The following is a 27965-nucleotide window of genomic DNA, read 5'->3' on the forward strand; positions in this document are numbered from 1 at the left end:
TGAAGTGTACTTGGGTGCACTTTAAAGTCGGCGGTCTCACCTCGTCAAAGTCGGCAATGATTTCGTTGAGGAGCCTGAGGCACTCGACTCCCTGGTTGTTCATCTCAGTCTGGGAGTAGAAGTCGGCGAAGCCCGGGATGGACGCAAACATCACGCCCACCGAGTCGTAGGACTGGGAGTACAGCTCCTGTGGGGGCACATGGCACAGATTCAACGACTATTGTCACATTTGTCTTATTGAAAATGCTAAAAAAATATCAGTGTTCCTATACAATTGATATGAAGTTCAAGGTGTAGAATCTTTTAGCCTACCTAAATCAATCAACAAAATCTGATTTTTTTCATCAGTTTTTGATTTGATGTATTTATGTAATTTGTTTGATGTCAACTAGAGCTGCAACTAACGATTATTTCCATTGTCGCTGAATCGATTAGTTGTTTGGTGTATAAAGTAAAAACAAATGTGGATCAGTGTTTCCCAAAAGCCCAAAATGACGTCCTTAAATGTCTTGTTTTGTCCACAACTCAAAGATATTCAGTTTACTGTCACAGAGGAGTGAAGAAGTGAGTGAAAGAGGGAAAAAACTAGAAAATATTCACATTTAACAAGATAGATAGATAGATAGATAGATAGATAGATAGATAGATAAGATACTTTATTCATCCCGAGGGAAATTTTAGGCATCCAGTAGCTTAGACAACCATAACACAACAAACACATACACACATCTCACATACATAAAAATCACTCACATAAATTTAAAGAGTTAAAGGTGCTATGGTAGACTGTGTAGTGCAAAAGAGAACAGTGTAGGGATTGATCAGTGCAATCACTTATTATTAAATATTAACTATGACTATGAAAAGACAAGAATGTAAACATATTAGAATTAGAATTGCTTGACAGAAAATAAATAATATATGTTGAGAACAATATCTAACAGGGAATAAGATGTTATATACAGGTTATAAGATGTAGATGTTATGACCAGAGTCCAGATTGTGTAGGAGGGCTAATACAGCCTATAAGACAGTCAGGTGTACAGCAGACAGACATATAATGGTGGTAGGGGCTGAGAGAGACAGGCTCATGCTGAAAAGTCCATTTCTCCCCTCCCCCTTTGTGTGGTATTGAAGAGATCGATGGCCAACTCTTCAATACCAACATGTTGCAATCAGAGAAGTATTACTTACTTTTTTCTTCACAAATGACTCAAACCGATTAATCAATTGTCAAAATAGTTGGCAATCAATGTAATAGTTAACAACTAATCAATTCACCGTTATTAATCTTTGCAGCTCTATAAAAGATGTAATGACACTGGTGTAGTCCTATAAACTGAATACTAATAACAGGATATTTTCTAAATATTAAAATTAATCTTTAAATTGATAAAGTGTAATAGTGTATGAAGGTAAAAATGAATATTTAATGATGACCATGTATATTTTAGTACAATATAAAATATATATTTTTATATATATATATATATATTTTTTGTCTTCGTTTCAACTATTCCAGGGGTAACTTTGGCTCACTGTGCACAACACAGTGTCTGTGTGCATTAAGTCAGCAAATGAACAAATGTGCAAAAGAAAATACTTAAACTCAAACTCAATGTTACGAAATGCTTTAAAAAAAAATTAAAAATCTTGCATCTGTACAGAAACACTGAGGTTTGAAGGTTCTGTGATGCAGCAGCTGCACTACACTGTTCCCACCACCGGGGGGCAGTGTTGGTACAGGAGCGAGCAGAACAGCAGGCCTGCTGACAGGAAACATCTTCACGTCGCTATGGGAATATTTTAATAATAGGCTGGTAAACATAATGTCCAGCCATAGTTCAACATCTCATATAAATAATTAAAGAGTCAGAAGTCAGACGTCTCTTACTCTCGCTCGGCATTCTGCTTGGCTTTTCTATTTAATTACACTTGGTCTCTGACTTTAATGTGACATCGCCGCCGGCATTATAAACACTTAATGAGCAGAGTCAAATGTCAAAGCTTCAAAGATAAACTTGGTAAAAGTAGAACTAATTGAATTTCTTGGCCCTTCTTTAGTATCCCGAGTCACTGTTCTGACGTTTGTTTAGGGTTTCATGCTGCAAGTGAAGCTTTTTTTTTTTAGGAGAAGTGTGTTATTTCGGTATGTTAGTGATGTGTCACCACCACAAGCCTCCAGAGCAGCGACTTCTTGGGTTGAGATGTGGTGACTGTAAAGTAGGGTTGGGTACCGAAAACGTGTCTAAACGACCGGTCTCTACCGGACCGAATTGCAACGCAGATTTCGGAGCCTCATTTCGGTGCCAATTAAATTTTTTTAATTTTTAAAAAAAAAATTTCGTTTCATTAAATGCTTCTATAAAGAGTTCTAAGCCTGGAGCCGAGACAAACAGCTACGAGATGAAAAGTGACATAAAACATTTGAACCGCTGCCTTTTTTTAAAAGAAATAGACAAAAAGGCACAAGACTGTGTATAGACACGATCAGAGAATTCAGTGGTAGCAGCTTGCTATAGCTGTTGGCGGGTTGGTTTGTTAAACATTTCCATTTTCCAGCGACCTCCACCGTCAGAGACGTCGCTGTTACGCTTCGGAATGTGGGTAGTGTAGTACCTCTCCATGACATTGCAAATAAAACATGTTTTTCTTAAAACAAGGTTGATTTTATACAGACTTCTGACTTCTACGGGAGCAAAAACCTTTCTAACCCTAACCCTAACCCTTACTGTGTTTGGTTTTTGGCCGTATGTCCATCACCTTCTTTTTTGTTTGTGTTGGCATTCTAAACCCTGGTCGATTCAGGAAACATCCTCTGAGCTAGAACCGACAATCATATTTATTTGAGTTTTCTCATCACACGCTTATCAGCCATTTTACTTCCAGAGCTCGCCTCCCTATGTACACATGTTCCACCAAAACAAGTTCCTTCCCGAAACTATTTTGCAGCGGCACTGTCATGCGTCCGGTGCTTAGCGCCGCACAAGACAATTGTGATTGGTTTAAAGAAATGCTAATCAACCAGAGCACGTTTTTCTCCCATTCAGGAATGCTGTGTGGACTAGCCAGACCCTCCTCCGCAGCGCTGTGTAGGAAGGTCTGGCAGTGCGATACTATTTCATCTTTAAATCCAAAACCCTTCCTTATATTTCTTCTTACACTTTTAGAAGAAGTAGAGTACAGTTCTTCAGGACATGTTTAATGTCTGCGGCAGCAAGTGGAACTCAATATAAACCTAATTTCTCTGCTTTAAAGCACCTTTCTCATTTAACTGTGAAACACACACAACCCGGGACAAACAGGACTCTTTAACAAATCACAGGATGGGTGTCCTTGAGCGAATAAAAGGCTACCCAAATAAATAGCCTAAAAATGTTGATAAAATGACTCTCAGCTTTCTGTCACCAGCTCTTCAGCGGACCCAGAGCTTCAATATCTAAATCACGGAACAATAATCAGCCTGATTAATAATGTATCAAGTGATCAGGACCCGGAATGCATTTTTAATCGTGCTCTTTATAAGTAGGAACAGACATGGCAGCAGAATGATATCAGCTCTCCTCTCCTGACATTCATAATTCATCGGCCGCTTGCCTTTTGTTCGGGAGGCAACGGAAGATTGGAGGAGTCGATAATGAGGGAGCCGAGACAAGAACGGATGTGGACAATACGGCGATTTGACTCTGGCGTGCGATAACTGTCCTCTCTGCCGACCCGCACAATCAGCCATTATCGAGTTGGTAAACGAGAAGAATGCGGCAGAACGAACAGAGAAGAAAAGAAGTGAAATGAAGCAATTTTCTTGTCAGATTTTTTTCCCCACAAATAAAAAAAGCTAAAATATTCTTTTAGTTTTAGTGTGAACTTCTGTCAAACCCTGGTGATGGATATTTAAATAGATTCATCCCAGAGCCTCTTTCATCTTAATTGCAGGCAGCTCATTACAGAGAAACACAGAAGTAATCAGCCATAACTTTTAAAAAGTGTAATTAATAATTATAAATCTCATTAAAAACAATGTTTTTTTAAATGTTGGTCGGTCGGTCTGCCGTTTTGGTCCAGACTGAAGGCCCTGAACATCTGCTCTACGGATTGACGCTAAATTCAGTACTCATCAAGGCCCGGTCTATATTAGACTGCACAAACCACCCCCTTCATTCGGAGTTTGAGTAAAAACTCCTTTGTTCCCTGTGCAATAACTCGGCTTAATTTGCACATGTAATGTAGAATTTTTAAGAGATTGCTCCTGTGGTGTGAAATTGTGTTGTATGTATTACATACATGAAACTTTTTTGTACATGTCTTGGTATTGTTGTCTTGTTTATTTGTATGTAGTTTGAATGTGTTTTATCTTGCACTCCTGACTGCAGATCAAGTTTCCCATTTGGGATAACAAATTGACTGAACTGATGGTTCTTAACTCTTAACTCCCGGATTCAAAAGAACCAAGCTATGCTTTATGGCCAAAGGTTTGTGGACACCCCTCTCTTATCCACATGATGCTTTACTTCCAATGCCCTCCTACATACTTCCATTCAATTTTAATTTTCCTTCAGTACTCCGTCTGGGTTTGCGGTATATTCTTGGGTTTTCTCCAGTCAAAAAATTACCGGTCCAATCAGCGAAGAGAGGGAGTGGCTGAGAACGATGACGTTGAGGTTCGGTAACCTTCGGTGAGCTCCGTAATGGCGGCGGAGAAAGATGTGAGCGAAGCCATTCGGTCCGTTGTGACAACGCTGCCGAATGTCCAGAAGTTAAAGCCCGAGCAATCTTTGCTGAGTTGTGTTGGTGGCCATGATGTTGTGGCCCTCCTCCCCACGGGGTTCGGGAACAGTTAGATTTTCCAGCTCGCTCCGTTAGTGGTGAAGGAGATGACTAAGACGAATGCTAGCGATGCTAAGCCGACGTCATGACCAAATGATTGGTTATGGCAGATCCAGAGGGGCTCTGGGCAGATCCAATAGTTTTAAACTTCAACAGAGTACCCGCCTTCAAGGAAGTTAACACTTGTCAATGGAGAGTGGCCACACTCTCTGTACAAATGAAATGTACGAGTCTGGTAGGACCAGGCTAGGTTTTCTCTACCATTATAAGGCTTTTAAGGGCAGCACCAAAGCCGTTTTGGGCACCAGCTATAGGCTACCAAATGTAAAATCAATGTGAGCATCAAAACTAACTGATTGACTTTTCTCAGATCCAATGGTTGTAGTTGGTCCCCAGTGGACTTCTTTAGCAAGTTTTGTCTTTAAGCTTTTTTAATGGTTATTTATTAATGGTCCAAAATGGTGTGAAATTGCATTTTGTATTAATTGACATAAAGAAATTAACATTTTCTTTATAGAGGACCCCTAGACTCCCTGCTAACTACGTGCACCTAAGTCTTATGGAAAACACTGAACGGGTCAATTTATCATATTGCTGTTCTGCTCTGTTAGATCTGCCGGGGTCGACTGCACATGCTGTTACTGTGGCGCAGAAACCTCTAGGAGTAACCACAGCTCAGCTGCAAAGCGATGAGCCGCACAAGCTCAGCAGGACTGGGAAAAATCAATTGTCCTCAGCTGCAACACTTGTTGCTGAGTTCTAAACTGCCTCAGGAAACGTCTGCACAAGAACTGTACGTCGCCGGGAGTTCCAGAGTTACACACGCATCAGATCATCATGTGTGATGCCGAGCGTGGGTGGGACTGATGTAAAGCTCACTGCCACTGGACTCTGCTGTAGGGGAAATGTGTTGAATCACACTTCGTGAAGTAAACCACGGCTCTTTATTATCTAAAACATTGTAGACCGTAGCTAATGTTAACAATTCATTGCGGTTAAACAAAGAAACGACGATTAGCCTAAAATGCTAGTTTTGGTATGGGAAAGTACTGGAGTTTATGCACCGATCCGAAACCATGTAATTATGCCCTGAAGAAAATCTACTAAAGGAGTTTATTTATGTTCTTTTTCCGTTATGACTGACTGTCAAACTAGATCATAAAAGAAAGTTCTACGGCATTCATTGTTTGGGTTTGTTTATGTGTCACAAAAAGTTTAATCTGAGCTGGACGGAACAACAAAGACTAGAAATCATATCACATCCATACAGGGATAGTAGTTTACAGCTATCACCTGCAGCAACACCATCACATATATGACACACTACTATCAGATCAGTACTCGTATCGGCCGATAACCAAGTTCAGGAGCAAATCCCTGCAGCCAGATTGTGTTGTTTGAGTGTCCACCTTTAAGTTATGCAGTGTATGTCATATTAATCAACACACATTCAAGATAAACGTAAAAAACGTAATGAGAAAGGTAATTTAATTTAGAAGAAGATGGGTTCAAACACGCACCAGATTAACCAAAGACCCATCTGATTTGTTATTGCGTGACTTTGTTATTGCCTGTGCTCCCAATTTAGACTTTTAACAAGTGCAGAACAGCTCCATTCAATGGAAATTAAAAGCACAAAAGGAAAAGGGCAGCAGAGATAAGGGGAACAAAAAAAAAAGAAACTTTGTAAAGTTTGACTCTGCAGAGTCGCGGCCGCTGAGTCACTCCTTCCTGTGACGGCGAGATAAATCAATGTGTTCTCGGCTTGACAACATGTTATTAAAATCAAATCAAAGTCATACGACCAAAACTCTCTCTCTCTTCCTCTGTACAGTTGTTTGAAAAGCAATTATGGAGCCTTTTCTTTTCTTCATATCAGTGGTTGACAGAGGAGGTCCTTTACTTCTCTTATTTTACTAGTTTTGTCCATGAGTTCTGTCAGCATTAATTACATTTTACTCACCATGTTAATAGCTAAGCTCACCATCTGATCAGAGCGGATGCAAACAAACGTCCAGGTTAGACAAAGTTACTTGGAAGGTTTGTTTTAAACGTTCATGTCAGTTTACAGACGCATGTCCTGCTTCACGTTGACCTACTGTACTTACTGTAGTTCCTTTTTAATGACGGATTGTTACCGGTATTATACGTTCACTTTCACTTTATCTAAATTATCGAAACCATTTTGTTTAGGTTTCAAACTGTTGGTTTGTTTCCAACATGTCTGATCATCAGAGTGAACTCAAAAATTACTTTGGTAATAGAGCCCGACCGATATATTGGCGGACCGATATTAGGCATTTTCCAAAGTATCGGTATCGGCATTTATAATGGCCGATAAATGCATATTTAAAAAATTACATAAAAACGGACGAAACCCTTCAACCATTGTTCTGAGTGTTGGCGTTGCATAGTTTGTCCCCCAGAGGGCGCTCTATAGCCTCCTTGTTGGCAACACTCTTTGATTTTTTTTTTGTTATTGTGTTATTGTTCAAAGGACTTTAAGTTTCATATCTTAAGTTTGTATTTTTATACATTTTATTTATCAGAACTTTAATATATTTTGATGTTCTATTGTGACAATAAAACAAACAAGTTTATTTTCAAACTGCATTACCATATTATTTTAGTGAGGACTCAAATAACTACAAATAACTAATGTTAGGGAAATCTGTTTATGTCTTTTTACGCGTTTCTGGATTTTTAAAAAAATATATATATCGGCCCATATATCGGAATATCGGATTTTTAAATCACCAGATATTTGTATCAATATCGGCCTTAAAAACCTTTTATCAGTGGGGCTCTATTTGGTAAGTACAATTGTATCGTAACAAATGATGGACAAAAATTACAAAAACTAAGACCAAACTTGTAATAAATTGGAATTTTCTTGAAGGTTACTTTGACTTCTCGCCTTCCAGAATGAGCTGAATTGATTCCTGCGGGCTTGAGAATTCACTTTAACACTTCAAATGAATTTGAGAAAGACAATCCATCACAGAGACCAATCCGCTCTATTCACAGATTTTTTTTTATCGTATCCTCAAAATGTGAGGATAAAGACTTAAAAACCAATTACATCATGGTTGTTTTTCTTGCATCTAAGAAGTTAGTTGTTCATCAACAATATAGTGAGTCTCAGAATTCCCACAAGCACTTAAACACATCAACATGGAAGAGATTTTAGGGACTCTGCTTGCAGCTGCATTTCCACGTTACAACAAACCATTTTGCAAAGAAACATTTAAGTCAATCAAATAAAATAAAGCAAACTAAATATTCATTGTGACTGATGTAGGCGTGTCTACTGTGTTTCTGTGGAGACGATCAGATCGTCAATGTGAGGAAGAATGAAAAAGTGTGAGTGTGTTTTGTGCAGACCTCGTTGTCCCGGTCCTTCTCCAGGAAGTGTCGGGCCACGTGGCTTGGCAAGATGTTCCTCAGCATGTTCTCGTTGTGTTCCCGCAGCTCCTTCATCTCGTTGATCTCCTCTTTGGCCTGGACACGCCACAGGAAGTCCAGCCGCGCCGTGTATTCCAGCTACAGACGGTAGAAACACATGATCATCCCTTTCTCCCAGTTCTCAGGTAGTTTTCAAGTAAATATGTTTCTGCTAAGGAGCCAATAGCAAATCAGCTGATAAGCCTGTGAGGATTAAGTCACTTTTCTACCCTGTACATATTGTACATTATTCCTTCTTTGTAGGGGTGTAACGAGACACTCAGCTCAAGAGACAAGACACGAGATTGGGTTCACGAGACGAGATTTCAACACTATTTTAAAGAAAACTTTAATTAAGAAATAGTAGTCTTTACTCAGAGAACCAAGGTTACAACGTAACTAAGCGTTTCATTGCAGCAGTAAACAAGGAAGAATGCTGCTCTTGTATTGATTTATGACTATATAAACTATATTTTCTTTATCAAAACAAATATTTAAGTGGACTTACAAATCCTTTTTTTTTCACTTGTCCTGTTGGGACAAGTCAATGTTGAACCCTGATACACTCAGCCTGACCCTGCTAACCGCCTGACACAGACACACAGTCCTGCAGAAGCGTTAAACGCTCCAAAAACAACAAGGATGTTTTTCAGAACTTTAAAGTGCTCATATTATGCTCCTTTTCAGGTTCATAATTGTATTTAGAGGTTATATCAGAACAAAAAAACATCTTTTTGTTGTACTGCACATTGCTGCAGCTCCTCTTTTCACCCAGTGTGTTGAGCTCTCTGTTTTAGCTACAGAGTGAGGCATCTCACTTCTGTTCCATCTTTGTTGGGAGTCACACATGCTCAGTACCTAGGTAAGGACTACTAGCCAGTCAGAAGCAGAGTATGAGGGCGTGCCCTGACAGTAGCTAGGTAAGGACTACTAGCCAGTCAGAAGCAGAGTATGAGGGTGTGCCCTGACAGTAGCTAGGTAAGGACTACTAGCCAGTCAGAAGCAGAGTATGAGGGCGTGCCCTGACAGTAGCTAGGTAAGGACTATTAGCCAGTCAGAAGCAGAGTATGAGGGCGTGCCATGCTAGCAGCTAGCTGAGCATTATAACGTGTGTTCCAAAGTGACCACGTTTGTCTCTGAAGTAAAGGCTGGACTACAATAGAGCTGTTTGGAGCAGTTTGTGAACAGTGTTTTCTGTTGGAGATGGTAAGTCCCTTTGGGGTGGACTTTGGGCTTTTTCATTTTGTAAACCTATAACATGCACACAATAGATATATAACACAATAAAGGAAAGCCAAAAAGCATAATATGAGCACTTTAACTTTGACTGATGCATATTTAGTTCGTTATATTTGCCAGTTTTTCCCTCCTTTTCATTGCCCACCTCTCTTGCTTTGCCTCTGCTTGTCCATGCACCTATGTGTTTTCTTTTCTTTTGTCTGTCATGTAACCTTGTCTATGTACAGTACCTTGTCTGTTTGTTGTATCTATGTAACCATAACTGTAAAGCATCTTTGAGTGTCTAGAAAAGCGCGATAATGTTTTTAAAAATTATTATTATTATTATTATTATTATGATTGTTATATGATGATGATTTTTTTTTGTGTTATAGGGAAATACTTAAGATTTAAAACCCTGCTTAAAATATATTTTCTCACTGAACCAAATCATTTAGTCTCCTGAAGAATCTGCTGGAGTTCAACATGATTCACGCAGACACTCACCCTGACCCAGAGATTGCTTTTCACAGAAACAAATAACTATCAACTCTGTAGTATTTTCTATTTTCTCCAAACATTTTGGTGCTCAAGCCTCCCAAGCCTCTGAAAATCCCCTTCTCCCTTTTTTCAGTTTTTCCAGACAGGCCTAACCCTTTAATAACTGCTTCAAAATGTAACCAAAGCTTAGAGGAAAGTTGATTATATCTTTTAGATGATGGAAAGGCCGAGCCACGTGCCTGGAATGAATGGAACAATTAAAAAAAAAAATCTGTCAAAGGTTGGTTCAATTATGGAACACAAGAGAGTGCGATCAATCTGAAGTGCAGCGAAAGGAGTATGCAACACAGATTGCTTTTCTGAACGCACAATTAATACAAAGTCATTTGAAGACATTACAGCCAAACAAAAGTCAGTACCATTTAGTTTGTACTCTCAGGAGAACGGGGGGGGGATCTGTGATATCGAAAATTAATTTCGGAGGCAGGCAGATAAAGCCTGTGAGGATTTTAGTGTCCCTCTTTGGCGATTGGCGGAAACAGTTTTGTGATTAATCTTTTCATCAATTAGTCCCTTAATCATATGAGTGAGTGCAAATCTGCAATCTCATTTTCTGTTTGTTTTTTTTCTAATTAGGAATGCAAAGCCTGCTGGGTCGGTGTGACACTGGGATAATGAGATGGTGGCCGGTGAACTAACGCCGGGTCGCTCAGGCGTGAACCAACACGACCTCCGCGGTGCACTTTTGTTCAAAGCAGCTTCTAAAATCTGAGAGGGAAGTACAGACACTAAAAAACATTCTTACTTAGCATCAGAGCTGCTCACTAATTAGGTTTACTGCAGAATAATGTTCAGAAGTACGGTCATATGTTCTGGTCTGACAGCCTTTCCCCCGGCTAGGGTTAAAATATGTGAGGGTATTAAACTCCGAGAGGATTTAGGCAAAAATTTAAGTCTGGAAAAAAGGGTTTGCACAAATGCAGAGAGCAAATAAGAACGTCTTTTCTACTTTTCCTTCGTTACATTTCGGAGAGAAATATTATACTTCTGGCCGCTCTTCATTTATCTGACAGCTTACGGTTTACTATAGGCATTTTTATGTTTTGTGTTTGCGTTCTAACCTCTGGTGGATTTCTGAGGACTATGGTTAACTGCTCCTCAGATCTCTGCAGGGTAAATCCAGACAGCTAGCTAGACTATCTGTCCAATCTGAGTTTTCTGTTGCATGACTAAAACAACTTTTGAACGAACACATGTTCCACCAAAACAAGTTCCTTTCCCGAGGCTATTTTGCAGAGGCACCTTTGCTCCGTCTGGAGCTTAGCGCCACCCAAGATGATTGTGATTGGTTTAAAGAAATGCCAATAAACCAGAGTTTCTCTCCTTTCCAGGAATGCTGTGTGGACTAGACAGACCTTCCTCCGCAGCGCTATGGAGGAAGGTCTGGCAATGGTTTCCTGTCTCTTATCAGCAGTCAACATAGTTTTTTTATTCAAACTTGATCTTTCTCTAACTTTAACCAGGCAGTTTACGTTGCCTTAACCAAACCTTATCCCTCCTGTTGTCCTCGGGTCAAATTTGACCCATTTTCAAAAAGTTTCTATATCAGAAATTTGGGTTTCTTTCAACCAAACTGTAGAAGAAATAAGGTGGATGGTTCCATACAACGCTCTTCACAAGTTAAATAAATGATCAGTCCACTACTTTCATTGAATTTGGGGGTTTTTGATTCAATTTTATAGCATCTGAAGAAAAAAACTGATAAAAGAACGTTGAAAATTTTTTTTGAAAAAAGCTTCAAAAACTTAGTGCAAAAAAGAATAAAAAACGTCAAAAAAAGCGCAGAAACAAACGGCGAAAGTGACAAAAAACTTTGACACAAAAGTGTGGAAAAAAAGAAGTTTCGATTTCAAACCTTGACCCAGAAAAACTAAAAGTTGCTTGGTCGACGGGAAGACAACACAAGGGTTAAAGGGTAACTTATATTTTTTCAACCCTATTTTCCTATGTTTTTGTGTGTAAGTAACTGATGGGAACAACAATCTTTGAAATTGGTCCATATTTATATAGCAAGAACGCTGTGACCGGCAGCCGTGAACCCGGCTGCAATGTAATTCTATGGGGCAAATGTGCATCAGGGATGGGAATCACCAGAGGCCTCATGATACGATATCATTACGATACTGATGTCATGATACGATATTATTGCGATTTTAAACAGATTCTAATATTCTGCGATATATTGCGATCCCAATTTCAACGATGTCCCTTAAAGAAAACTTTGTCAACATCTGTTTTATCTAAAGAGATACATTTCTGTTTCTTCATCTCACTTCAATTTTATTGCTGCAAAATGGAATAGTGAAAGCAGACAAACTGACCAACACATATATAAAAACAGATCGATACTCGGCGTGTATCGATACAGTATTGCCACAGAATATATCGCCATACTATGCTGCATCCATTTTTTCCCCCACTCCTAATGTGCATCGTCAATTTCATGCACTGAAAGTGCTGTTTTTGCCACTGACAGACTTATATATTATTGAGTGTCTGACAACATTATGGAAAGGATCCCTACAGATATAGACCTTTTTTAAAAGAGAGAAATCCTCTTGGTTTAACCAGAAACAACTCCGGGATCACTATCGCTAAACCCACCAGACTCCTTTTAAAAAAACAATACTTTTAGCGTGTATAGTGCCAACATATTTTCACATGTAAATCGATTATTTCAACCAAAACTAGAGTTGTGATTGTTGGTAAAAAAGTGTAAAGATAACCCAAAACGTCTCTTTAACAGTTTTATTTTGTTTCTGTCGACTTTGAATGAAGTGTATTTTACGATGCTACAATTACTGTTTATTTACATGGAGTCTGGTGGGTTTAGCGAACGCAATTTCCACGGATGTTTTTATGTTTAAAAAAAGGATCTTACTCTTTAAATTCACCACGTTAGCTACAGTAAGCAGTAAGCAATTAGCTAACGTTACTGATAAGTTAGCAAGTTAACGTTACGTTAGCCAACGTTACCTGGATATTTCATTAGAATGGCATTACATAAAGTGAATAACCGTAACTAAACCTAATGTGATTAAAGCTATAATATATTTTACAATACATTACCTTGTCAGTAAGACGTCTACTTCCCGACGTCATCAAAGTACGTCTTTTGTTATTGTTTTGATTGAGAGACCCCTAGCGGCCAAAAACTACATATTGTACGTTTAACAGAAAGGTCGACCTCCTTAAAAAACCTTTCCATAATGTTGTCAGACACATCCAGGTTGAAAAAAAAGTGAAGTTACCATTTAACCATACACCAGATCAGAATATGAACCAATGGGTTGTTACAGAACAGAATGAAAAATTACCTATTTTATTGTCTAGGAATGAAGATTTGCTATTACACTTTACTCCGTGGCATTACTCTTTAATCATCCCCGGCACCATTAGCTAACCTCGACTAATCTACCAGTCTTAAAATGATTCAACAGAAAATTAGGTGTCAAAAAAAAAAGGTCGCCCAATCATTTCACAATAAGAGCCTTGTCCTCAGCATTGTAATGAAATGCTTCATGTTCACTGCGCTTGATAACGTAATTACTGCTCTGACAGGAAGCTGCGTTCGTAAAGAACAACCTCATCTGGCTTCAGTGCTCCGCTGCCGTTAGTTTATTACGTTAAAGGACTGTGGCTCGTTCCCTCCGCTGCTTCTAAAGAAACTAAAATCTGCGTCATACTGCAGAATACATATAAAGTGTAAAAAAAACTGTCAAGTCAATAAATTATCCAGTATTATTACATGGCTTTGTTGAATTCTAAGGCATTCTGCGGTCTGCTATTTCTTGATAACATTAGAATATGTATTATCCACTTAGAGTGAGAGTGGTGTTTTTATGTTATGGTTAGGATGTGCTTGCAGGAAAGATGAGAGAGTGTTTGCTATGAATGATGGGTGAGATGTATTCGGTACGTGTGTGTGTGTGTGTGTGTGTGTGTGTGTGTGTGTGTGTGTGAGTTTGCAATGAATGTGTTGTGAGATGAGTTTTATGTGTTACAATGATGATGCACCTTACTAGAGCGGCTCTACAATTTCATTGTACTTCAATGCCATGACAATAAAGGCATTCAATTCAATTCAGACCGTTGCTAAGTATAAGGACAACATTGCCATGGACGCAGTTCTGACCCGCAGTTCTGACCGTCAACGGAAATGTTCAGTTTAATGTGAATTAGAGCAGCCGATAGCCCGCTAGCTCAGTTAACCCTCCTGTTGTCCTCGGGTCAAATTTGACCCATTTTTTTTAAAGTTTCTATATCAGAAATTTGGGTTTCTAGCAACCAAAATGTCCAAAAAAATAACGTGGATGGTTCCATACGAAGCTTTAATGTAAAGTAAAATAAATGATCAGTTCACTACTTTCTTTGAATTTGGGGGTTTTATTCAATTTTATAGCATTTGAAAAAAAAAATTATAAAAGAACGTTGAAAAAAAGTGACAAAAAAAGCTTAAAAACGTCGGGGAAAAAAAGAAAAAAAATATCAAAAAAGCACCGAAGAAAAGTGACAAAAAACATCGGGAAAAGGGGGGAAAAAAATTGAAAAAAACAAAAACTACGAAAAAAGTAACAACACAAGGCTTAACAACGCCTCAGCTAATGTCGTGTCAACCCGCGGTGATTAAAAACAGCAGCTGGGTGAATGAATTTGTCCACCTATGGCTAGCGAAAGCAGGGCAGCACCCTATCACAGCCCGACTCGTAAAATATACGGCTACTACCACAGCCCGTAAGGAGGGGATAAAATGCGTGCCCGGACCGGTGGCTTTTGCCAGAAATGTATTCTCTGCAGGAGGAGGAGATACTGTGGTGTTGAGTGACAGACGGAGGGGTGCAAATAAACAGCTACAGAATTTACGTTGCTATGGACGCAGGAGTCCAACGAGATGGAACGGACTATTTTCTTTAGCGGAAGCAATACTATCATTTGTAACTCAATAAAAATCCTGTTTATCCCTCCTGTTGTCCTCGGGTCTAATTTGACCCATTTTCGGGGCGGCCTCTGGCTCACCCAGTGGGGGCGTTCGCCCCATGTTGGCTGAGTCCTGCAGCGGCGCAGGGTTCGGGTCCGACCTGCTGCCCTTTGCTGCGTGTCGTCCCCCATCTCTCTCCCCCTTTCATGTCTATCCACTTTCAAATAAAGGGAAAAGCCCCAAAAAAGTTTGACCCATTTTCAAAAAGTTTCTATATCAAAAATTTGGGTTTCTTTCAACCAAATTGTCAAAAAAAATAACGTGGATGGTTCCCTACACCGCTCTTCACAAGTAAAATAAATGATCAGCTCACTACTTTCATTGAATTTGGGTGTTTAATTTTATAGCATGAAAAATGATAAAAGAATGTTGAAAAAAGTGACAAAAATGAATTAAAGTGCAGAAGAAATCGACAAAGACATCGAAAAAAGTGACAAAAACATCAGGAAAAGCAACAAAAGCGTAAAAAACAAAAGCTATAGTGACGACCCCAAAAAAAAAAAAAAAATTTAATTTTAAATTTTGACCCAGAAAAATTTGAAGTTGCATGGTCGACAGGAAGACAACACAAGGGTTAAATCAATATTTTGTCCTGATCGCCCTGTCGGGGTTGTACTCGCTATAACGACCACCTCGCTCTACATCATCCCTTACTTACTTACAGTTACATGCACAAGAACAGTTGACGAGAAAAGCCGTCCTCCCTGTGAGCCTAAAATTGTACCATAATCATCTATTATACTATTCTATTTTTTTTGTACCTTTGATCAAAGAGTTTTTCATCACAAGTTGCGTACGTGCAGCTTCAACATAGTGCATGTGTGCAAATGTTGTTAGCTGGGCTATTGTGAAGACATCATACACAGCCTTCACATTTAACAAACACAGAAAGAGAGCTTCAACCGGATCCTTGGCATCAACAAAAGGCTATGGAGGACAATTAAAGTCGCCTCCATCTTTCAGCTCTAATTGGCTCTTCTTCACAACACAACAAAGTCAGGAAAGTGTCTCTGAAAGAAGCGCCAATAAATGCTTTTACACCTTCTGTGCTTTTTCTCAACAAAAGACGATGGCGCTGGGAGTTTTCATCTACAAAGGAATTGAAAAGCCTTGTTCTTCGATCCTTAATCCATCTGACGAAGCTGCCTCATTATTCCAGTCTTTGGCTTTGGTAAAAAATAATACCTCTTCTTTACTCCATCACGACATGTTTCTGTTGGATCTTTGCTCCAAGCAGCAAACTCACTCCCCTCTTAAAATTGGGGGAGATTTGGGAAGACTGTTGTAGTCAATTACACGAGGCTGTAGTTCACTGCAATACTAAATGTTTCTAAAGGAGGAGATGACTGTTGCAACTATTGTTTAACTTTATTTGATCCAAAAGATCAATACCCTATCATGTCTAATTTATTGATGATTCTCTTCTGAACGTTTGCCATGTCATCTCCACCATGGTTCTACCACTGGGCCCAGTGTGTGTTTTCTTCTCATAGAGAAAAGGCAGGGTTGGTTACTATTTCCAAAATACACTTATTTTTTTTAACATATTGTTTGAGCAATAAATAACTTAATTTTTAGCCAAAAGATCATTTGGACAGTTTAGCAGGACACAACAATGTTGCACACGGGAACGGTCTCTTTTATATGCACTCTTTTCTCTCGGCTTAATGCAGAGTGTTACATCTCGCCTCGTGCTGTGAGCCGTCATTGTCTCTGCTCTTCCAAACAAGTGGAAGAATTGACCCAGAGAAAATCAATATGCCACTGGATGACTTCAAATGCGGCTGCTTTCCACCTTTATGGGGCTACAAAGGAACCTCAATTACGGCCGTGTCCTGTCTGTCTCTGACAGACGCCGAGCCGCTGAACTGCATGATCAAAGGTTGCCATAGCAAAGAGCATGAAAGCAACCGCGATACCAGTTTCCATCAGGCTGCCGACTCGGACTGCATCTTTATAAAAATGGCTTGTATAATGTATCAGATGTTTAAACAAAGTGGTCTGTTTCTGTTTGTCTTTACATCTGAAGAGGTATCACCGAGGTCAGATATAACACAGCAATATCAACCGACAGGATGGTTTTCTTTGGTTTTATGAATATAATGCTTCTTCTTGGTACAAAACAGGGTTTCCTCCAGTGTATTGCGAGGCCTGGTGGACCACCGGGCCTTAGTTGCCCCTCACAAGGGCCTAAGCCACTGGGAATTATTTTTAAAAATGTATTTTGAAGACATTTTGAAACTGCTGTTACAGTTCGTTTGGAAACTTAGACGTAACGTTGGTCATATTTTCAAATCTCCAGTCAGCTTTTAGCACTGACTTTATGTAGATATCTATGAAATCTGTCCTATAGCTTTTTTTAATTCTGAATTTTGCGATTCCATCCATGATTCTGTTATCACAGAAACTATTGGGGACTACATTAACGCTGCCGTCAGTCTGTGACGGGCCCCAGACGGGCCTTCGTCCAAAAAAATGACGTGCCACTAACAACTTTTCTGGGGGAAACCCTGCAAAGGGTCGGTTCCCTATCTATTTGGCTTGTGAGCCCTTAATGCTTTGTCTCCTTGCGCCAGTTTTTAAGATAATTTTTTGGGCATTTTAGGTGATGATATAGGACAGCTGAAGACATAAAAGGGGGGAGAGAGGGGGGGAATGACATGCAGCAAAGGGCCGCAGATCGGAGTGGAACCCGTGGCCGCTGCGCCGTAGGTTTAAATTTTGAAAAAGTGGGCAGGTGATCTTTTTCTTGGATTGCATTTGGAAACGAATCACAGTTCAGTGATGATGAAAGCTGGTGTGATCGTACCTGCTGGCCGTGGTAAAACACAGCGAGGAGGAACATGGCCATCAGGAGCAAAGACGTCTCTTTGGTCCCCAGGAAATTTCTGTTGGAACAAAAACGGAGAGAAGACACTGCTCAAAGAAGAGTTCTGTTTTGTTAAGTATAATGTGTATTTGCTTATTTGCCATTTAAAAAAATGCTAAAACAACATGTTTGTAGGGCTGCTTGATTATGGACACTACCCACCCTCAATGGTCAACATCTTTGCTACGGGAGCAGAAGCTACGGGACTGCCAACGTATTTTAAAATGTGTAAAAGTGGCGGGCGAGAAAGCTGCAGCAGTTGAGACTGAATCAGCTGAACACAAATGTAATTCTCTTCGCCCTGCTGCAACTTACCATTAAACAGAAAACGAAGAAGAATTTCCAGTAATGTAGTACGTAACGGCCGTAAACGGCGAGATTTGAGACAACATTACCCTATCGATATGTACTGTACGCACTACACAAGTGAGTACAAAGTGTATTACCTGTAAGTATGCTCACAGAAGTATCCAAATTGAGACACATCTTATCTCTCCACTCTCTCTGAGTGAGAACCAAGGTTACAATGTAACCAGACTCGACACATGCCAAATGGCCAAATGCGCGTCGACATCCGAAAAAAACTATGCAGCCGCCACGACGTTACATTCGTACGTGATTGTTGAACATGGCATTCTGAAGCACTCACTCTGTGTTGTGGTGGACGGTGTCGTAGCGGACAAACAGCGAGGTGTAGAAAGCTTCCGTGAGCAGCGCGTAGATGGCGATCATCACCAGCAGCACCGCCAACTTCAACACCGAGTTCAGCCGAAGGAAGACGGCGCACGTCACCATCGCCAGGACCCCCGTGAACACAAAATACTGGAAAAACAAAGACATTCATGCTCAATATCATTAGATCCATCCTTTACCTGAAAAGGTTACTCTACTTTACAGGACATTCAGAAGGTAAAGAGGATTAAAGATTGCTGTGAAATTTGGTTCAGACATTCATGTTTCCCTCATGGGTGATGATGATCCTGGTGTCTCTGCACCGCCATTGCAGTCGGGGAAAGAGTGTAGCGGCACTTTCTACCTATATATGGTATAGTTGTGACATCACAAAGGTACAGAAGTCCTGGCGGCTAATTTAAAGGCACAGTTTCTACTTTATAATAATTTAAAAAAAGTACTGCCCTTTCAATACTGATACTGGTTTATGACCAGATACTTGCAGAACTAATGACATTCCCATCAGCCGCATCTGTGCTTTGCTAATAAGCAAATGTTAGCATGCTAACATGCTAAACTAAGATGGACACCTACTTGCCTGGGAAACACTGACATCTTTTAAACTCCATGCCCCCAGATTGTAACACAGGCCTTTTACGTTGTTAATTTGTAGTCTTAATGCCCAAACTGAGGAAACTGTGATGACATCACCATGACATCATCCAGGGTAATTTTCTGAGACTTGACAAAGCTCCTCCAGAGCTACAGAAGATAATGAAGGTATTGCAGATTCATCTTAACCATGGCTGGTAAACTGATCCTTAGAGTTGGTGGAGTGCCCCTTTAAAGGATATTAAAGGTCCCATGACATGGTGCTCTTTGGATGCTTTTATATAGGCCTTAGTGGTCCCCTAATACTGTATCTGAAGTCTCTTTTATATAGGCCTTAGTGGTCCCCTAATACTGTATCTGAAGTCTCTTTTATATAGGCCTTAGTGGTCCCCTAATACTGTATCTGAAGTCTCTTTTATATAGGCCTTAGTGGTCCCCTAATACTGTATCTGAAGTCTCTTTCCTGAAATTCAGCCTTGGTGCAGAATTACAGCCACTAGAGCCAGTCCCACAATGAGTTTTCCTTAGGATGTGCCATTTCTGTGTCTGTAGCTATTGAGGAGGAGAGGGGGGGGGGCAAGGTGGAGGGTGGGGGTGTGGCCTTGACCAACTGCCACTTTTCTCGTTTGAAAGCCATGATGTCTCTCCCTTTCTCATGGTTGGGCCAAATTCTCTGAGCGGGTAAAGCAGAGAAAGGGGAGGTAACCTTCCTCCTTATGACGTCATAAAGGGAAGATTCCAGATCGGCCCATCTGAGCTTTCATTTTCTCAAAGGCAGAGCAGGATACCCAGGGCTCGGTTTACACCTATCACCATTTCTAGCAACTGGGGGACCATAGGCAGGCTGGGGGAACTCATATTAATGTTAAAAAACAAACAACAATTTTCATGCCATGGGACCTTTAAACATCTCAAAATCTGCACCAAAGACCTCTGATTTGGCATTTTTTTAGTTTGTGTGTCTTATTTAATATTCCAGTCTGGATTTATCCCAGCTAGACTCAATAACTCTTTCTTGTGTATCTAAAAACAGCTTTTATGTGTGCGCACACAAGTTGTCGAGACCCTCGGGAGGAAATAGGGTTTTGACATCTACATGCACCAACAACTGTCTCAGCCCAAGCTTGCAGCTACAAAAATGTAACTCCCTTATTGAGTCCATCAATCAGCTGCATATTGTGTGAGCGTAATAACATAATGGATGTTTTCTCCGTGACGTTTCTGACGGCTCCATCAGTCGCCGTTGTCTGAGGCGAGACCTCCCTCTGGGTGTGAGCAGATGTCGGGGATGTTTAATTCTTTTTTTTTTTTTTCTTTTTCCCTTGCCTTCTCAAACAGATGGACCCTGACTGCAAAAAATTCAGACACCTCATTTAGTCGGTACCTCTGGGTAGAAGCAGATGTCTGGGATGGAGACTGACTCGTTGTACGTCTGGTTCCTCAAGGTGCTGGACTTGTCGAAGTCGCACCACAGCTGTGAGAGACCAAAAGGACGATTATTGTTGTTGTACAGTATTAAAGCGATGCAGGGTCAGTGTCAACATACCTGGAGTCCTGCTTCTTTATACATTTCCTCTTAAAGCCTTTAATCTTTCAAGGGGTTTGCAACAGGGCTGCACTAGAGCTGTAATCGGGCCTTAAAAGTTAGGCCTGACAAGACCCAAGCCCGACAGAATTTGGCCCGAGCCCAACAAGTACATTTTGATTGACAGCTTTTTAAAAAGCCCGAACCCGTTTACAGCCCGACATTATTCAAATGTACGCACGCACACAGCTTGTTTGCCTTTTGTGAAGAATGAGTCATTTATACATTTTTTAACATAATTTGTTCATGAATATCGTAGGCTATAGGCCACTTGGAAGTTGGAACAAAGAAATAAAATAAGTCCTCCAGAGGCCAGTCTCCGTTTCGCCTCCTCAGCATCCATTTTCGCGCTAATCGAAATGCATCACCTGACCGCTCATTTTTTGTTTGTCTTTTCTCTCTGTCTAACCCTAACACTCTAACCCTAACCTTCCTTTTTTTTTTAAAGACAACATTGTTTGCTGTAAACAGGAGAAAGGGACGTTTAGGTACGGGATGACATAAAACCTTTACATTAAAAGCACTTCAGTGGGTTCTATAAGCAACAGCAAAATGTATTTGCAAGAGCAGATGTTCAAAGTCACAAAATGTTTAGACCCAAAAAAAAATTGATCTGCAACATGTACAATGACAACACATTTTATTTGCTTTCCTACAATATCCACTTGTGGCAGCTACAGCACGATTAATGTCTTAATGGTTCTGTTGGATTAATACGCAAATAACTTGTAAAAGCAATTTGCGTTTTAGTTCATTTACAGAAACAAACCTCTCCAATGTTCTGATTAGTGGGCCCCTTTTTCTTTTAGACAAACCAATCCTTTTGCCAGTTGCCTCTACTGGGTTGTATAATTCACTCCGCTTTATCCAATCAGAAAACACCAAAAGCTTGTTTCATGTGCCTTAGTTAAAGGGTAACTACCGTTTGTTTCAACCTGGACCCTATTTTCCTATGTTTTTGTGTCTAAGTGACTGATGGGAACAACAATCTTTGACATTGGTCCAGTATTAAGTGAGATGCAGTCGGCAGCGGTGAAACAAGCTACAATGTAAGTTAATAGGGCAATTGTGCAGCTTGTATTTACCTTCACAAAAGTGCTCGTTTGCCACTGACAGACTCAGATTAATATTCTAAGTGTCTGACAACATTATGGAAAGGATCCCTACAGAGATAGACCTTTAAAACCTCTTTGAGACCTTTCTGTTTAACCAGAAACAGCTCTGAAGTCGCTAGCGGTAAACCCACCAGACTCCATTTAAAAAAGCAATACTTTTAGCGTGTATAGAGCCAACATATTTTAACATGTAAATCGGTAAACTATGTGTGTATTTCACCCAAAACTAGAGTTGTGATGGTTGGAAAAGTGGAAAGACGACCCAAAACGGCTTTTCTTAGTTTTACTTTGTTTCTGTCGACTTTGAATGAAGTGTATTTTACGATGCTAAAATTACTGTTTATTTACATGGAGTCTGGTGGGTTTAGCGAACGCTATTTTGCTTCTTTAACAGAAAGGTCGACCTCCTTAGAAATCCTTTCCATAACGTTGTCAGACACTTTATAAGAAGAATATTAATCTGAGTCTGTCAGTGGCAAAACAAGCACTTTTGTGAAGGTAAATACAAGCTGGACAATTGCCCTATTAACTTACATTGTAGACCGACTGCAGCTGTCTCGCTTAATACCGGACCAATGTCAAAGATTGTTGGTACCATCAGTCACTTAGACTCAAAAACATAGGGAAAAAAACGGTAGTTAACCTTTAAGTAATGATTAGAGAGCCAGTGTCTATCAGAGGACAACCTGCAGAAGAACAGCGCTGGAATATCAGACACAAAGATGAGGTCAACTTTCAGACAATAAAAAAGGGCTTATGAATACATGAATCTCATAGTTATAAAAAGAGGCTGTCATTTAATGGTGCAACAACCCTGGCAAACCTCACAATCACAATCCTCATTTAAAATTCAAACACGATGTAATTACATGGCTCAATGCTTAAAACACATCTCCTTCACATTAATTATTAATTAAACCACTCTTCAGTTTCACTTTTCAAGATCTGGTTTGTCTTGTTTTGCCCCCTTTTTGTGATTGGTTATAATAAAGTCTTGCATTGCCAGACCATACTGCAGCGTGGTAAGGTCTGGCTACACCGCTTGTCTATTCTGGGATAGCGGGAAAAAACCATAGTGGAGATAGCGGATGTGGAGAAACATCAAGATGCTTTATCCCAGCAATGTACGTCTGTTGAACTAGACCAGTTTTAGTATGAGGTTGGGTTTTTAATGTCTTACAGATGTGCAGATGTTGGTGACATTTTAAGTTTCACCAGTAATCTTAAAGGTCCAATGTGTGGGAATTTATCCCATCTAGCGTTGAGATCATATATCGCAATCAACTCTCTCTCACCACGCAGTTCAAAGTACGTATTACAGCTACGGTAGCCTTCACGCTTCAAAAAGCCGGTCTCTTGCTCTTTTCAATATCCTTTTTCTTTTTCTGGGCGAAGAAGAAGAAGACTCCTGTTCCTGAAATTTGGATTTTGAATACGTGTGGTCCTCCATGTTTCCTTCTTCAAACTTGCCAGGGCCGGGAAGCTACGATACCCGTTAGCAGCATTAGCAGCAGCTGTGAGTTTATCATGTGACAGTGAAAACGCAAAAGGCGGAGCAGTATGTCCTGTATGTCCCTTACCGGCTAACGTATTTCAAGATGGAGCATGAATATGGAGCGTCTACCCCAGTTCATGCCAATGCAAATGTAACATTTCAAGCCAAAAGGAATACTTGGAATTGATGGTGGTGGTAAATATTCATGAAAGAGGACAAGTTTGTGAACGGGCAACACAGATTTTGATAATGAACAACTAAACACGTTACACACTGGACATTTAAGCCTGGCGGTATTCTGTTTTTCTTAATGTCAACAAAGCTCATGTACAGACTCAACCCAACCGTGAATGTATCAAGTGTTGTGTGTGTAACTGTGTATCGAAGCCTCATACAGTACATCTCCTTCGTCTGTGCCATGGAGCTCCATTGCTGGCAAGAAACTATTAAACACACATCAGTGAGCCACAGTGTTGCACTGGGTGACATGTTCCTTCATCACCATGAACACACACATTGTAGTTTATATTGACTCAATCCCACACACCGTACTGCTGCCACAAATACTCACTAGAGCACCAAGTGGATTCATTCGCCACGGAAAATAGTCCCCAACAAATGCACTATTTCCTCCTGTTTAATAATACTTAATAATACTTTTAGATGTCCCCCAGAGTTTAAAGTCTTAGGGTCTAAGAAGGACAATTTTTGTGTGCAAAGTGAGAAATAAAATATCTGGGGGAACCGTTTGGAAACCCGGAAACAGAACAAAGTCAGAAATCTCAAGTCAGAAAAGCCCAATCTCTGCTGTGCTGAGTTCAGAGTATCCTTGCGGGTATTGGCAACGTCCAACACATTCTCACTCCCATCGCGTAAAATACGGATGCTTGGTCAGGTGCCTTTGGCGTTGTTATTGACGCTAAAAGTCTCCTTTAGCGTCAGATCTACACAAAATATATCTAAACGCGCTTGGTCAGGACTATTGGCGTCACTTTTGACGCAGTTAGGTTTAGGAAAAGATGGTGGGTGGGCTTATAAAAGGTACGTTTACGTGACACGCGGGACAAGGACGGGACAGTTGGGTTTAGGAAAAGAAGAACGGGACAGCTGGGTTTAGGAAAAGAAGAATGGGACAGTTGGGTTTAGGAAAAGAAGAACGGGACAGTTGTGTTTAGGTAAAGAAGAACGGGACAGTTGGGTTTAGGAAAAGAAGAACGGGACAGTTGTGTTTAGGTAAAGAAGAACGGGACAGTTGTGTTTAGGTAAAGAAGAACGGGACAGTTGGGTTTAGGAAAAGAAGAACGGGACAGTTGTGTTTAGGTAAAGAAGAACGGGACAGTTGTGTTTAGGAAAAGAAGAATGGGACAGTTGGGTTTAGGTAAAGAAGAACGGGACAGTTGGGTTTAGGAAAAGAAGAATGGGACAGTTGGGTTTAGGAAACGTGACACGGGGGACACAAACCCCGGTCTCCGGGGTGAAAGTCCGGTGTTGTTCCACCACTCCAGCCAGCCTCCCAACGTGGAATTTCGGGCTTTCATACTATTCTCTACTGTTGTCACTCTTAATACTATGCCATTGTCAAGCACTGCGTAGCTGGTGCTCTGCCCGGTTATACGCGTTCGGAGTGAGAATGGGTTGCAACGTCAGAGCATAGACAACAAATAGACAACTCTGTAAATATTGAGCAGTCAAACAATGACCTGGAAGTGGAAATGGAACTCACTATATTGATCATGGCTGCCAGGAAGTTGATGAGGATCGAGATGAAGATGATGACGTTTCGCGCTGCGTACGTCTCGTTGATCCAGCAGCAGGCTTTGCGCAGGACCAGAGGCAGACACTTGTAGTCTTCCGCCGTGGTAACTAGGACCAGACAGGAATGGAGGACGATGAGGATTGAGAACTGGATCACCATGGTTACCATCCTGCAGAAACACAATAAATGGCAAAATAACAATAATACCATCCGCTGTGGGTTGAGGCCTTACATTTAAAAAACGGGCCGTCCAATCACACAGAAAACATTTTGATGTAAATAATAAGAAGATATGATATATATATATATATATATATAAAGAGATAAATGTTTTATACATTTTTTATTTCATATTCTAATAATTAACGAGATCACTATCCCACAATTTGAATAACTTCATCTCTAAATGTGGGATACAGATCTCAAAATTACAATTTCCCATTTTTTTCACATACATTGTTCCATTAGCTTAGGGCAGATGATGTATTTTCTCAATTTCTCTCATCAGTTTTTTCTGGGATTTTGAAATAGTTTCCCGTGGTTTTCTTTCCATACTCAAAAGTAAATGACATCCACACACCTTGTCACTCTAGAAAACATAAAGTGACTTCTCACAACAACAACATCTACGAAAACTTGCTTCAGGAGGCGCTAAACTGAGTGGAAAATGTTTCAACTTTATCCTATGACATTGTGGGTCCTATTTTAATGATCTAAGCATACAGCATGAAGTGCCTGGTGCAGGTGCGTTTAGGGCTTGTAAGAATCCACTTTTGCTAGTTTGACGGCGGAAAAAAGGGTCTGTGCGCCTGGCGCATGGTTCAAAAGGGTTGTACTTAGTGTCTTCATTAATCATAGGTGTGTTTTGGGCGTAACATGCAATAAACCAATCAGAGATCATCTCCCATTCCCTTTAAAAGCAAGGCATGTTTGGACCTTGCGTATTGCTATTATGATGGAGGATTTGCTAAGCAGGAAGGAGAGATTTTCAGGAGAAGAAACTTATCTGCTTGTGCATGAAGTGAAAGCGCGAGCAGATCATATCATAATACTAGCCTATTTCACATTGTACTATTTTTATTTTCAATCTTTTGACCGAGTGAAAATATAGGGCCCTATGACTCCAATTGAGAAATACAGTATATGGAGAAAAGAGGAAAAGCTGTCACGGAAAATCACTTTTTGTTTGTTAAGAGGGTCTGAAAAGTCGCTAAATGTAGCGAAAAAGTCACCAAGTTGACAACATGGTCAATGTGTATGCTGCTAACGTCAGCTAGCTACAGATAATGTTGGTTCATTAGCCAGTCGGGGCTGTAGCTAAGACTAATAGAAGCTGCAGAAGCTAACGAAATAAGAATTGTTCCGTCCTTAAAAAAATCATCATCCAAATTCAACTAAACTGTTAAAAGAAACAGTCTCTTGAGAAAATACATTGAGAGCTGAAAGCTAGCCAAACAGAAGCAGAGGCGAGGTTGGACTTTGGTTTTTAAAAAATGTGAAAATATCTTTCAGTTATCAGTCTTTTTAGTCAGAAATGTCCACCATGTTAGTCTGTCCTCTTTTACCTGGCAGAGGGAAGCAGGCTTTGGATGGTGGTGATGAAGATGAGCACGATGAAGGCGCACACCAGGTTGGACTTGAACACCTCGTCCCTCATCTGGGAGTACTGCGCCGTGAAAAGGAGAAGAAAAAGAGGGAGGAAGAGGAGGTGAGAGAAAGATGGAGAAACGCGTTTTCAGACAAACACAGAAGACTGAAAACACTAAAATGCACCTCAAACACACCGATTCGCTGCCACAGATGCATTCAATGGTTCAACCACAAGCGTTAGAGAGAGACAGGAGCCGGTGGGTTAGCTGTGGGGTCCTGGGGAAGGTGCAAAGCTGACAAGCACAATTCTAGCCGTTAGCCGTTAGCTGAGTCAGAGACACAAAGATAATCAATAATTGATTCATCGGTTTGAGTCATTCTTTATGAAATTACAGGTAGAACTTCTCTGATTCCAGCTTATTAAATGTGAATATGTTCAAGTTTCTTCTCTACTCTGTGACAGTAAACTGAATATCTTTGAGTTGTGGACAAAACGAGACATTTGAGGACGTCATCTTGGGCTTTTTGGGACACACTGATCCACATTTTTCACCATTTTATACATAACAACTAATTCATAATCCATAAAATAATCGACAGATAAATCAACAATGATAATAATTGTTAGTTGAAGCCCTTTTAGCAACTCAACCAAAGTAAAATATCTGGAAAGCAACGACAGCAAATAGCCTAAGGGCATTTATGGTAGTAGATACTAGTATCTAAATCCAGTTTTGAGGTTTTGATATTGACTTGATACTTAATTAAAACAGAGATGTTGTTCACCTCAGGGGTAAAAAGCCTTTGTATCTCCAACCCTTTGATCAGTCCATTGCATTTTGATAGTTTAGCACATAATGCTTGTTTTGTAATGCAAGAACTTTACTTTGCATGTACAGTAGTTGAATATTTTCCAGTCCAGGATAACTTTGTGTATTGTATTTACTTTGTTAGGGACAGTGCTCATCAATTAAGAGAAACTGTGAATGATAAACGTACATTTTTTCTGGCCACGTGGAAAAAAATTGTTGAGCAATTTTGGCAAATGTTCATTTACTTTCTAACTAAGGGTTAGATGAGAGGATGTGCATGTACAAAAGGAGCATACATGTTTTATTCTTAAAATTCCAGTTAATCTTTTTTACGTCCATAGTAAATTTTAGGCCTACTAAGTTAAACTGGTTATATTGAGATAGGAGAATGTGGGCATGTGCGCTGATGTAAGACTCTAGACTGATGAGTC

The 27965-nt window shown here is 40.1% G+C and overlaps 1 protein-coding gene and 1 long non-coding RNA gene across 3 annotated transcripts in view; one reads left to right on the forward strand and one right to left on the reverse strand.

Moving 5' to 3' along the window:
* Positions 1 to 27965, forward strand: part of LOC118495754 — a 257782-nt gene that overhangs the window by 198534 nt on the left and 31283 nt on the right. The gene's annotated exons all lie outside the window — the stretch shown is intronic.
* The window catches only part of adcy8 (adenylate cyclase 8 (brain)), a 122929-nt gene that overhangs the window by 7216 nt on the left and 87748 nt on the right, over positions 1 to 27965 (reverse strand). For both annotated transcript variants that reach the window (XM_031292186.2, XM_031292178.2), the window contains 7 exons: positions 26698 to 26798; positions 25100 to 25301; positions 20566 to 20655; positions 18547 to 18719; positions 17838 to 17916; positions 8212 to 8370; positions 41 to 187 (listed from right to left, as the gene is read on the reverse strand). In XM_031292186.2, the coding sequence (XP_031148046.1) occupies positions 41 to 187; positions 8212 to 8370; positions 17838 to 17916; positions 18547 to 18719; positions 20566 to 20655; positions 25100 to 25301; positions 26698 to 26798 (951 nt within the window). The remainder of the gene's footprint in view (positions 1 to 40; positions 188 to 8211; positions 8371 to 17837; positions 17917 to 18546; positions 18720 to 20565; positions 20656 to 25099; positions 25302 to 26697; positions 26799 to 27965) is intronic.

This window comes from Sander lucioperca, chromosome 9 (genome assembly GCF_008315115.2).
Source record: "Sander lucioperca isolate FBNREF2018 chromosome 9, SLUC_FBN_1.2, whole genome shotgun sequence".
Lineage (NCBI taxonomy): Eukaryota > Metazoa > Chordata > Actinopteri > Perciformes > Percidae > Sander > Sander lucioperca.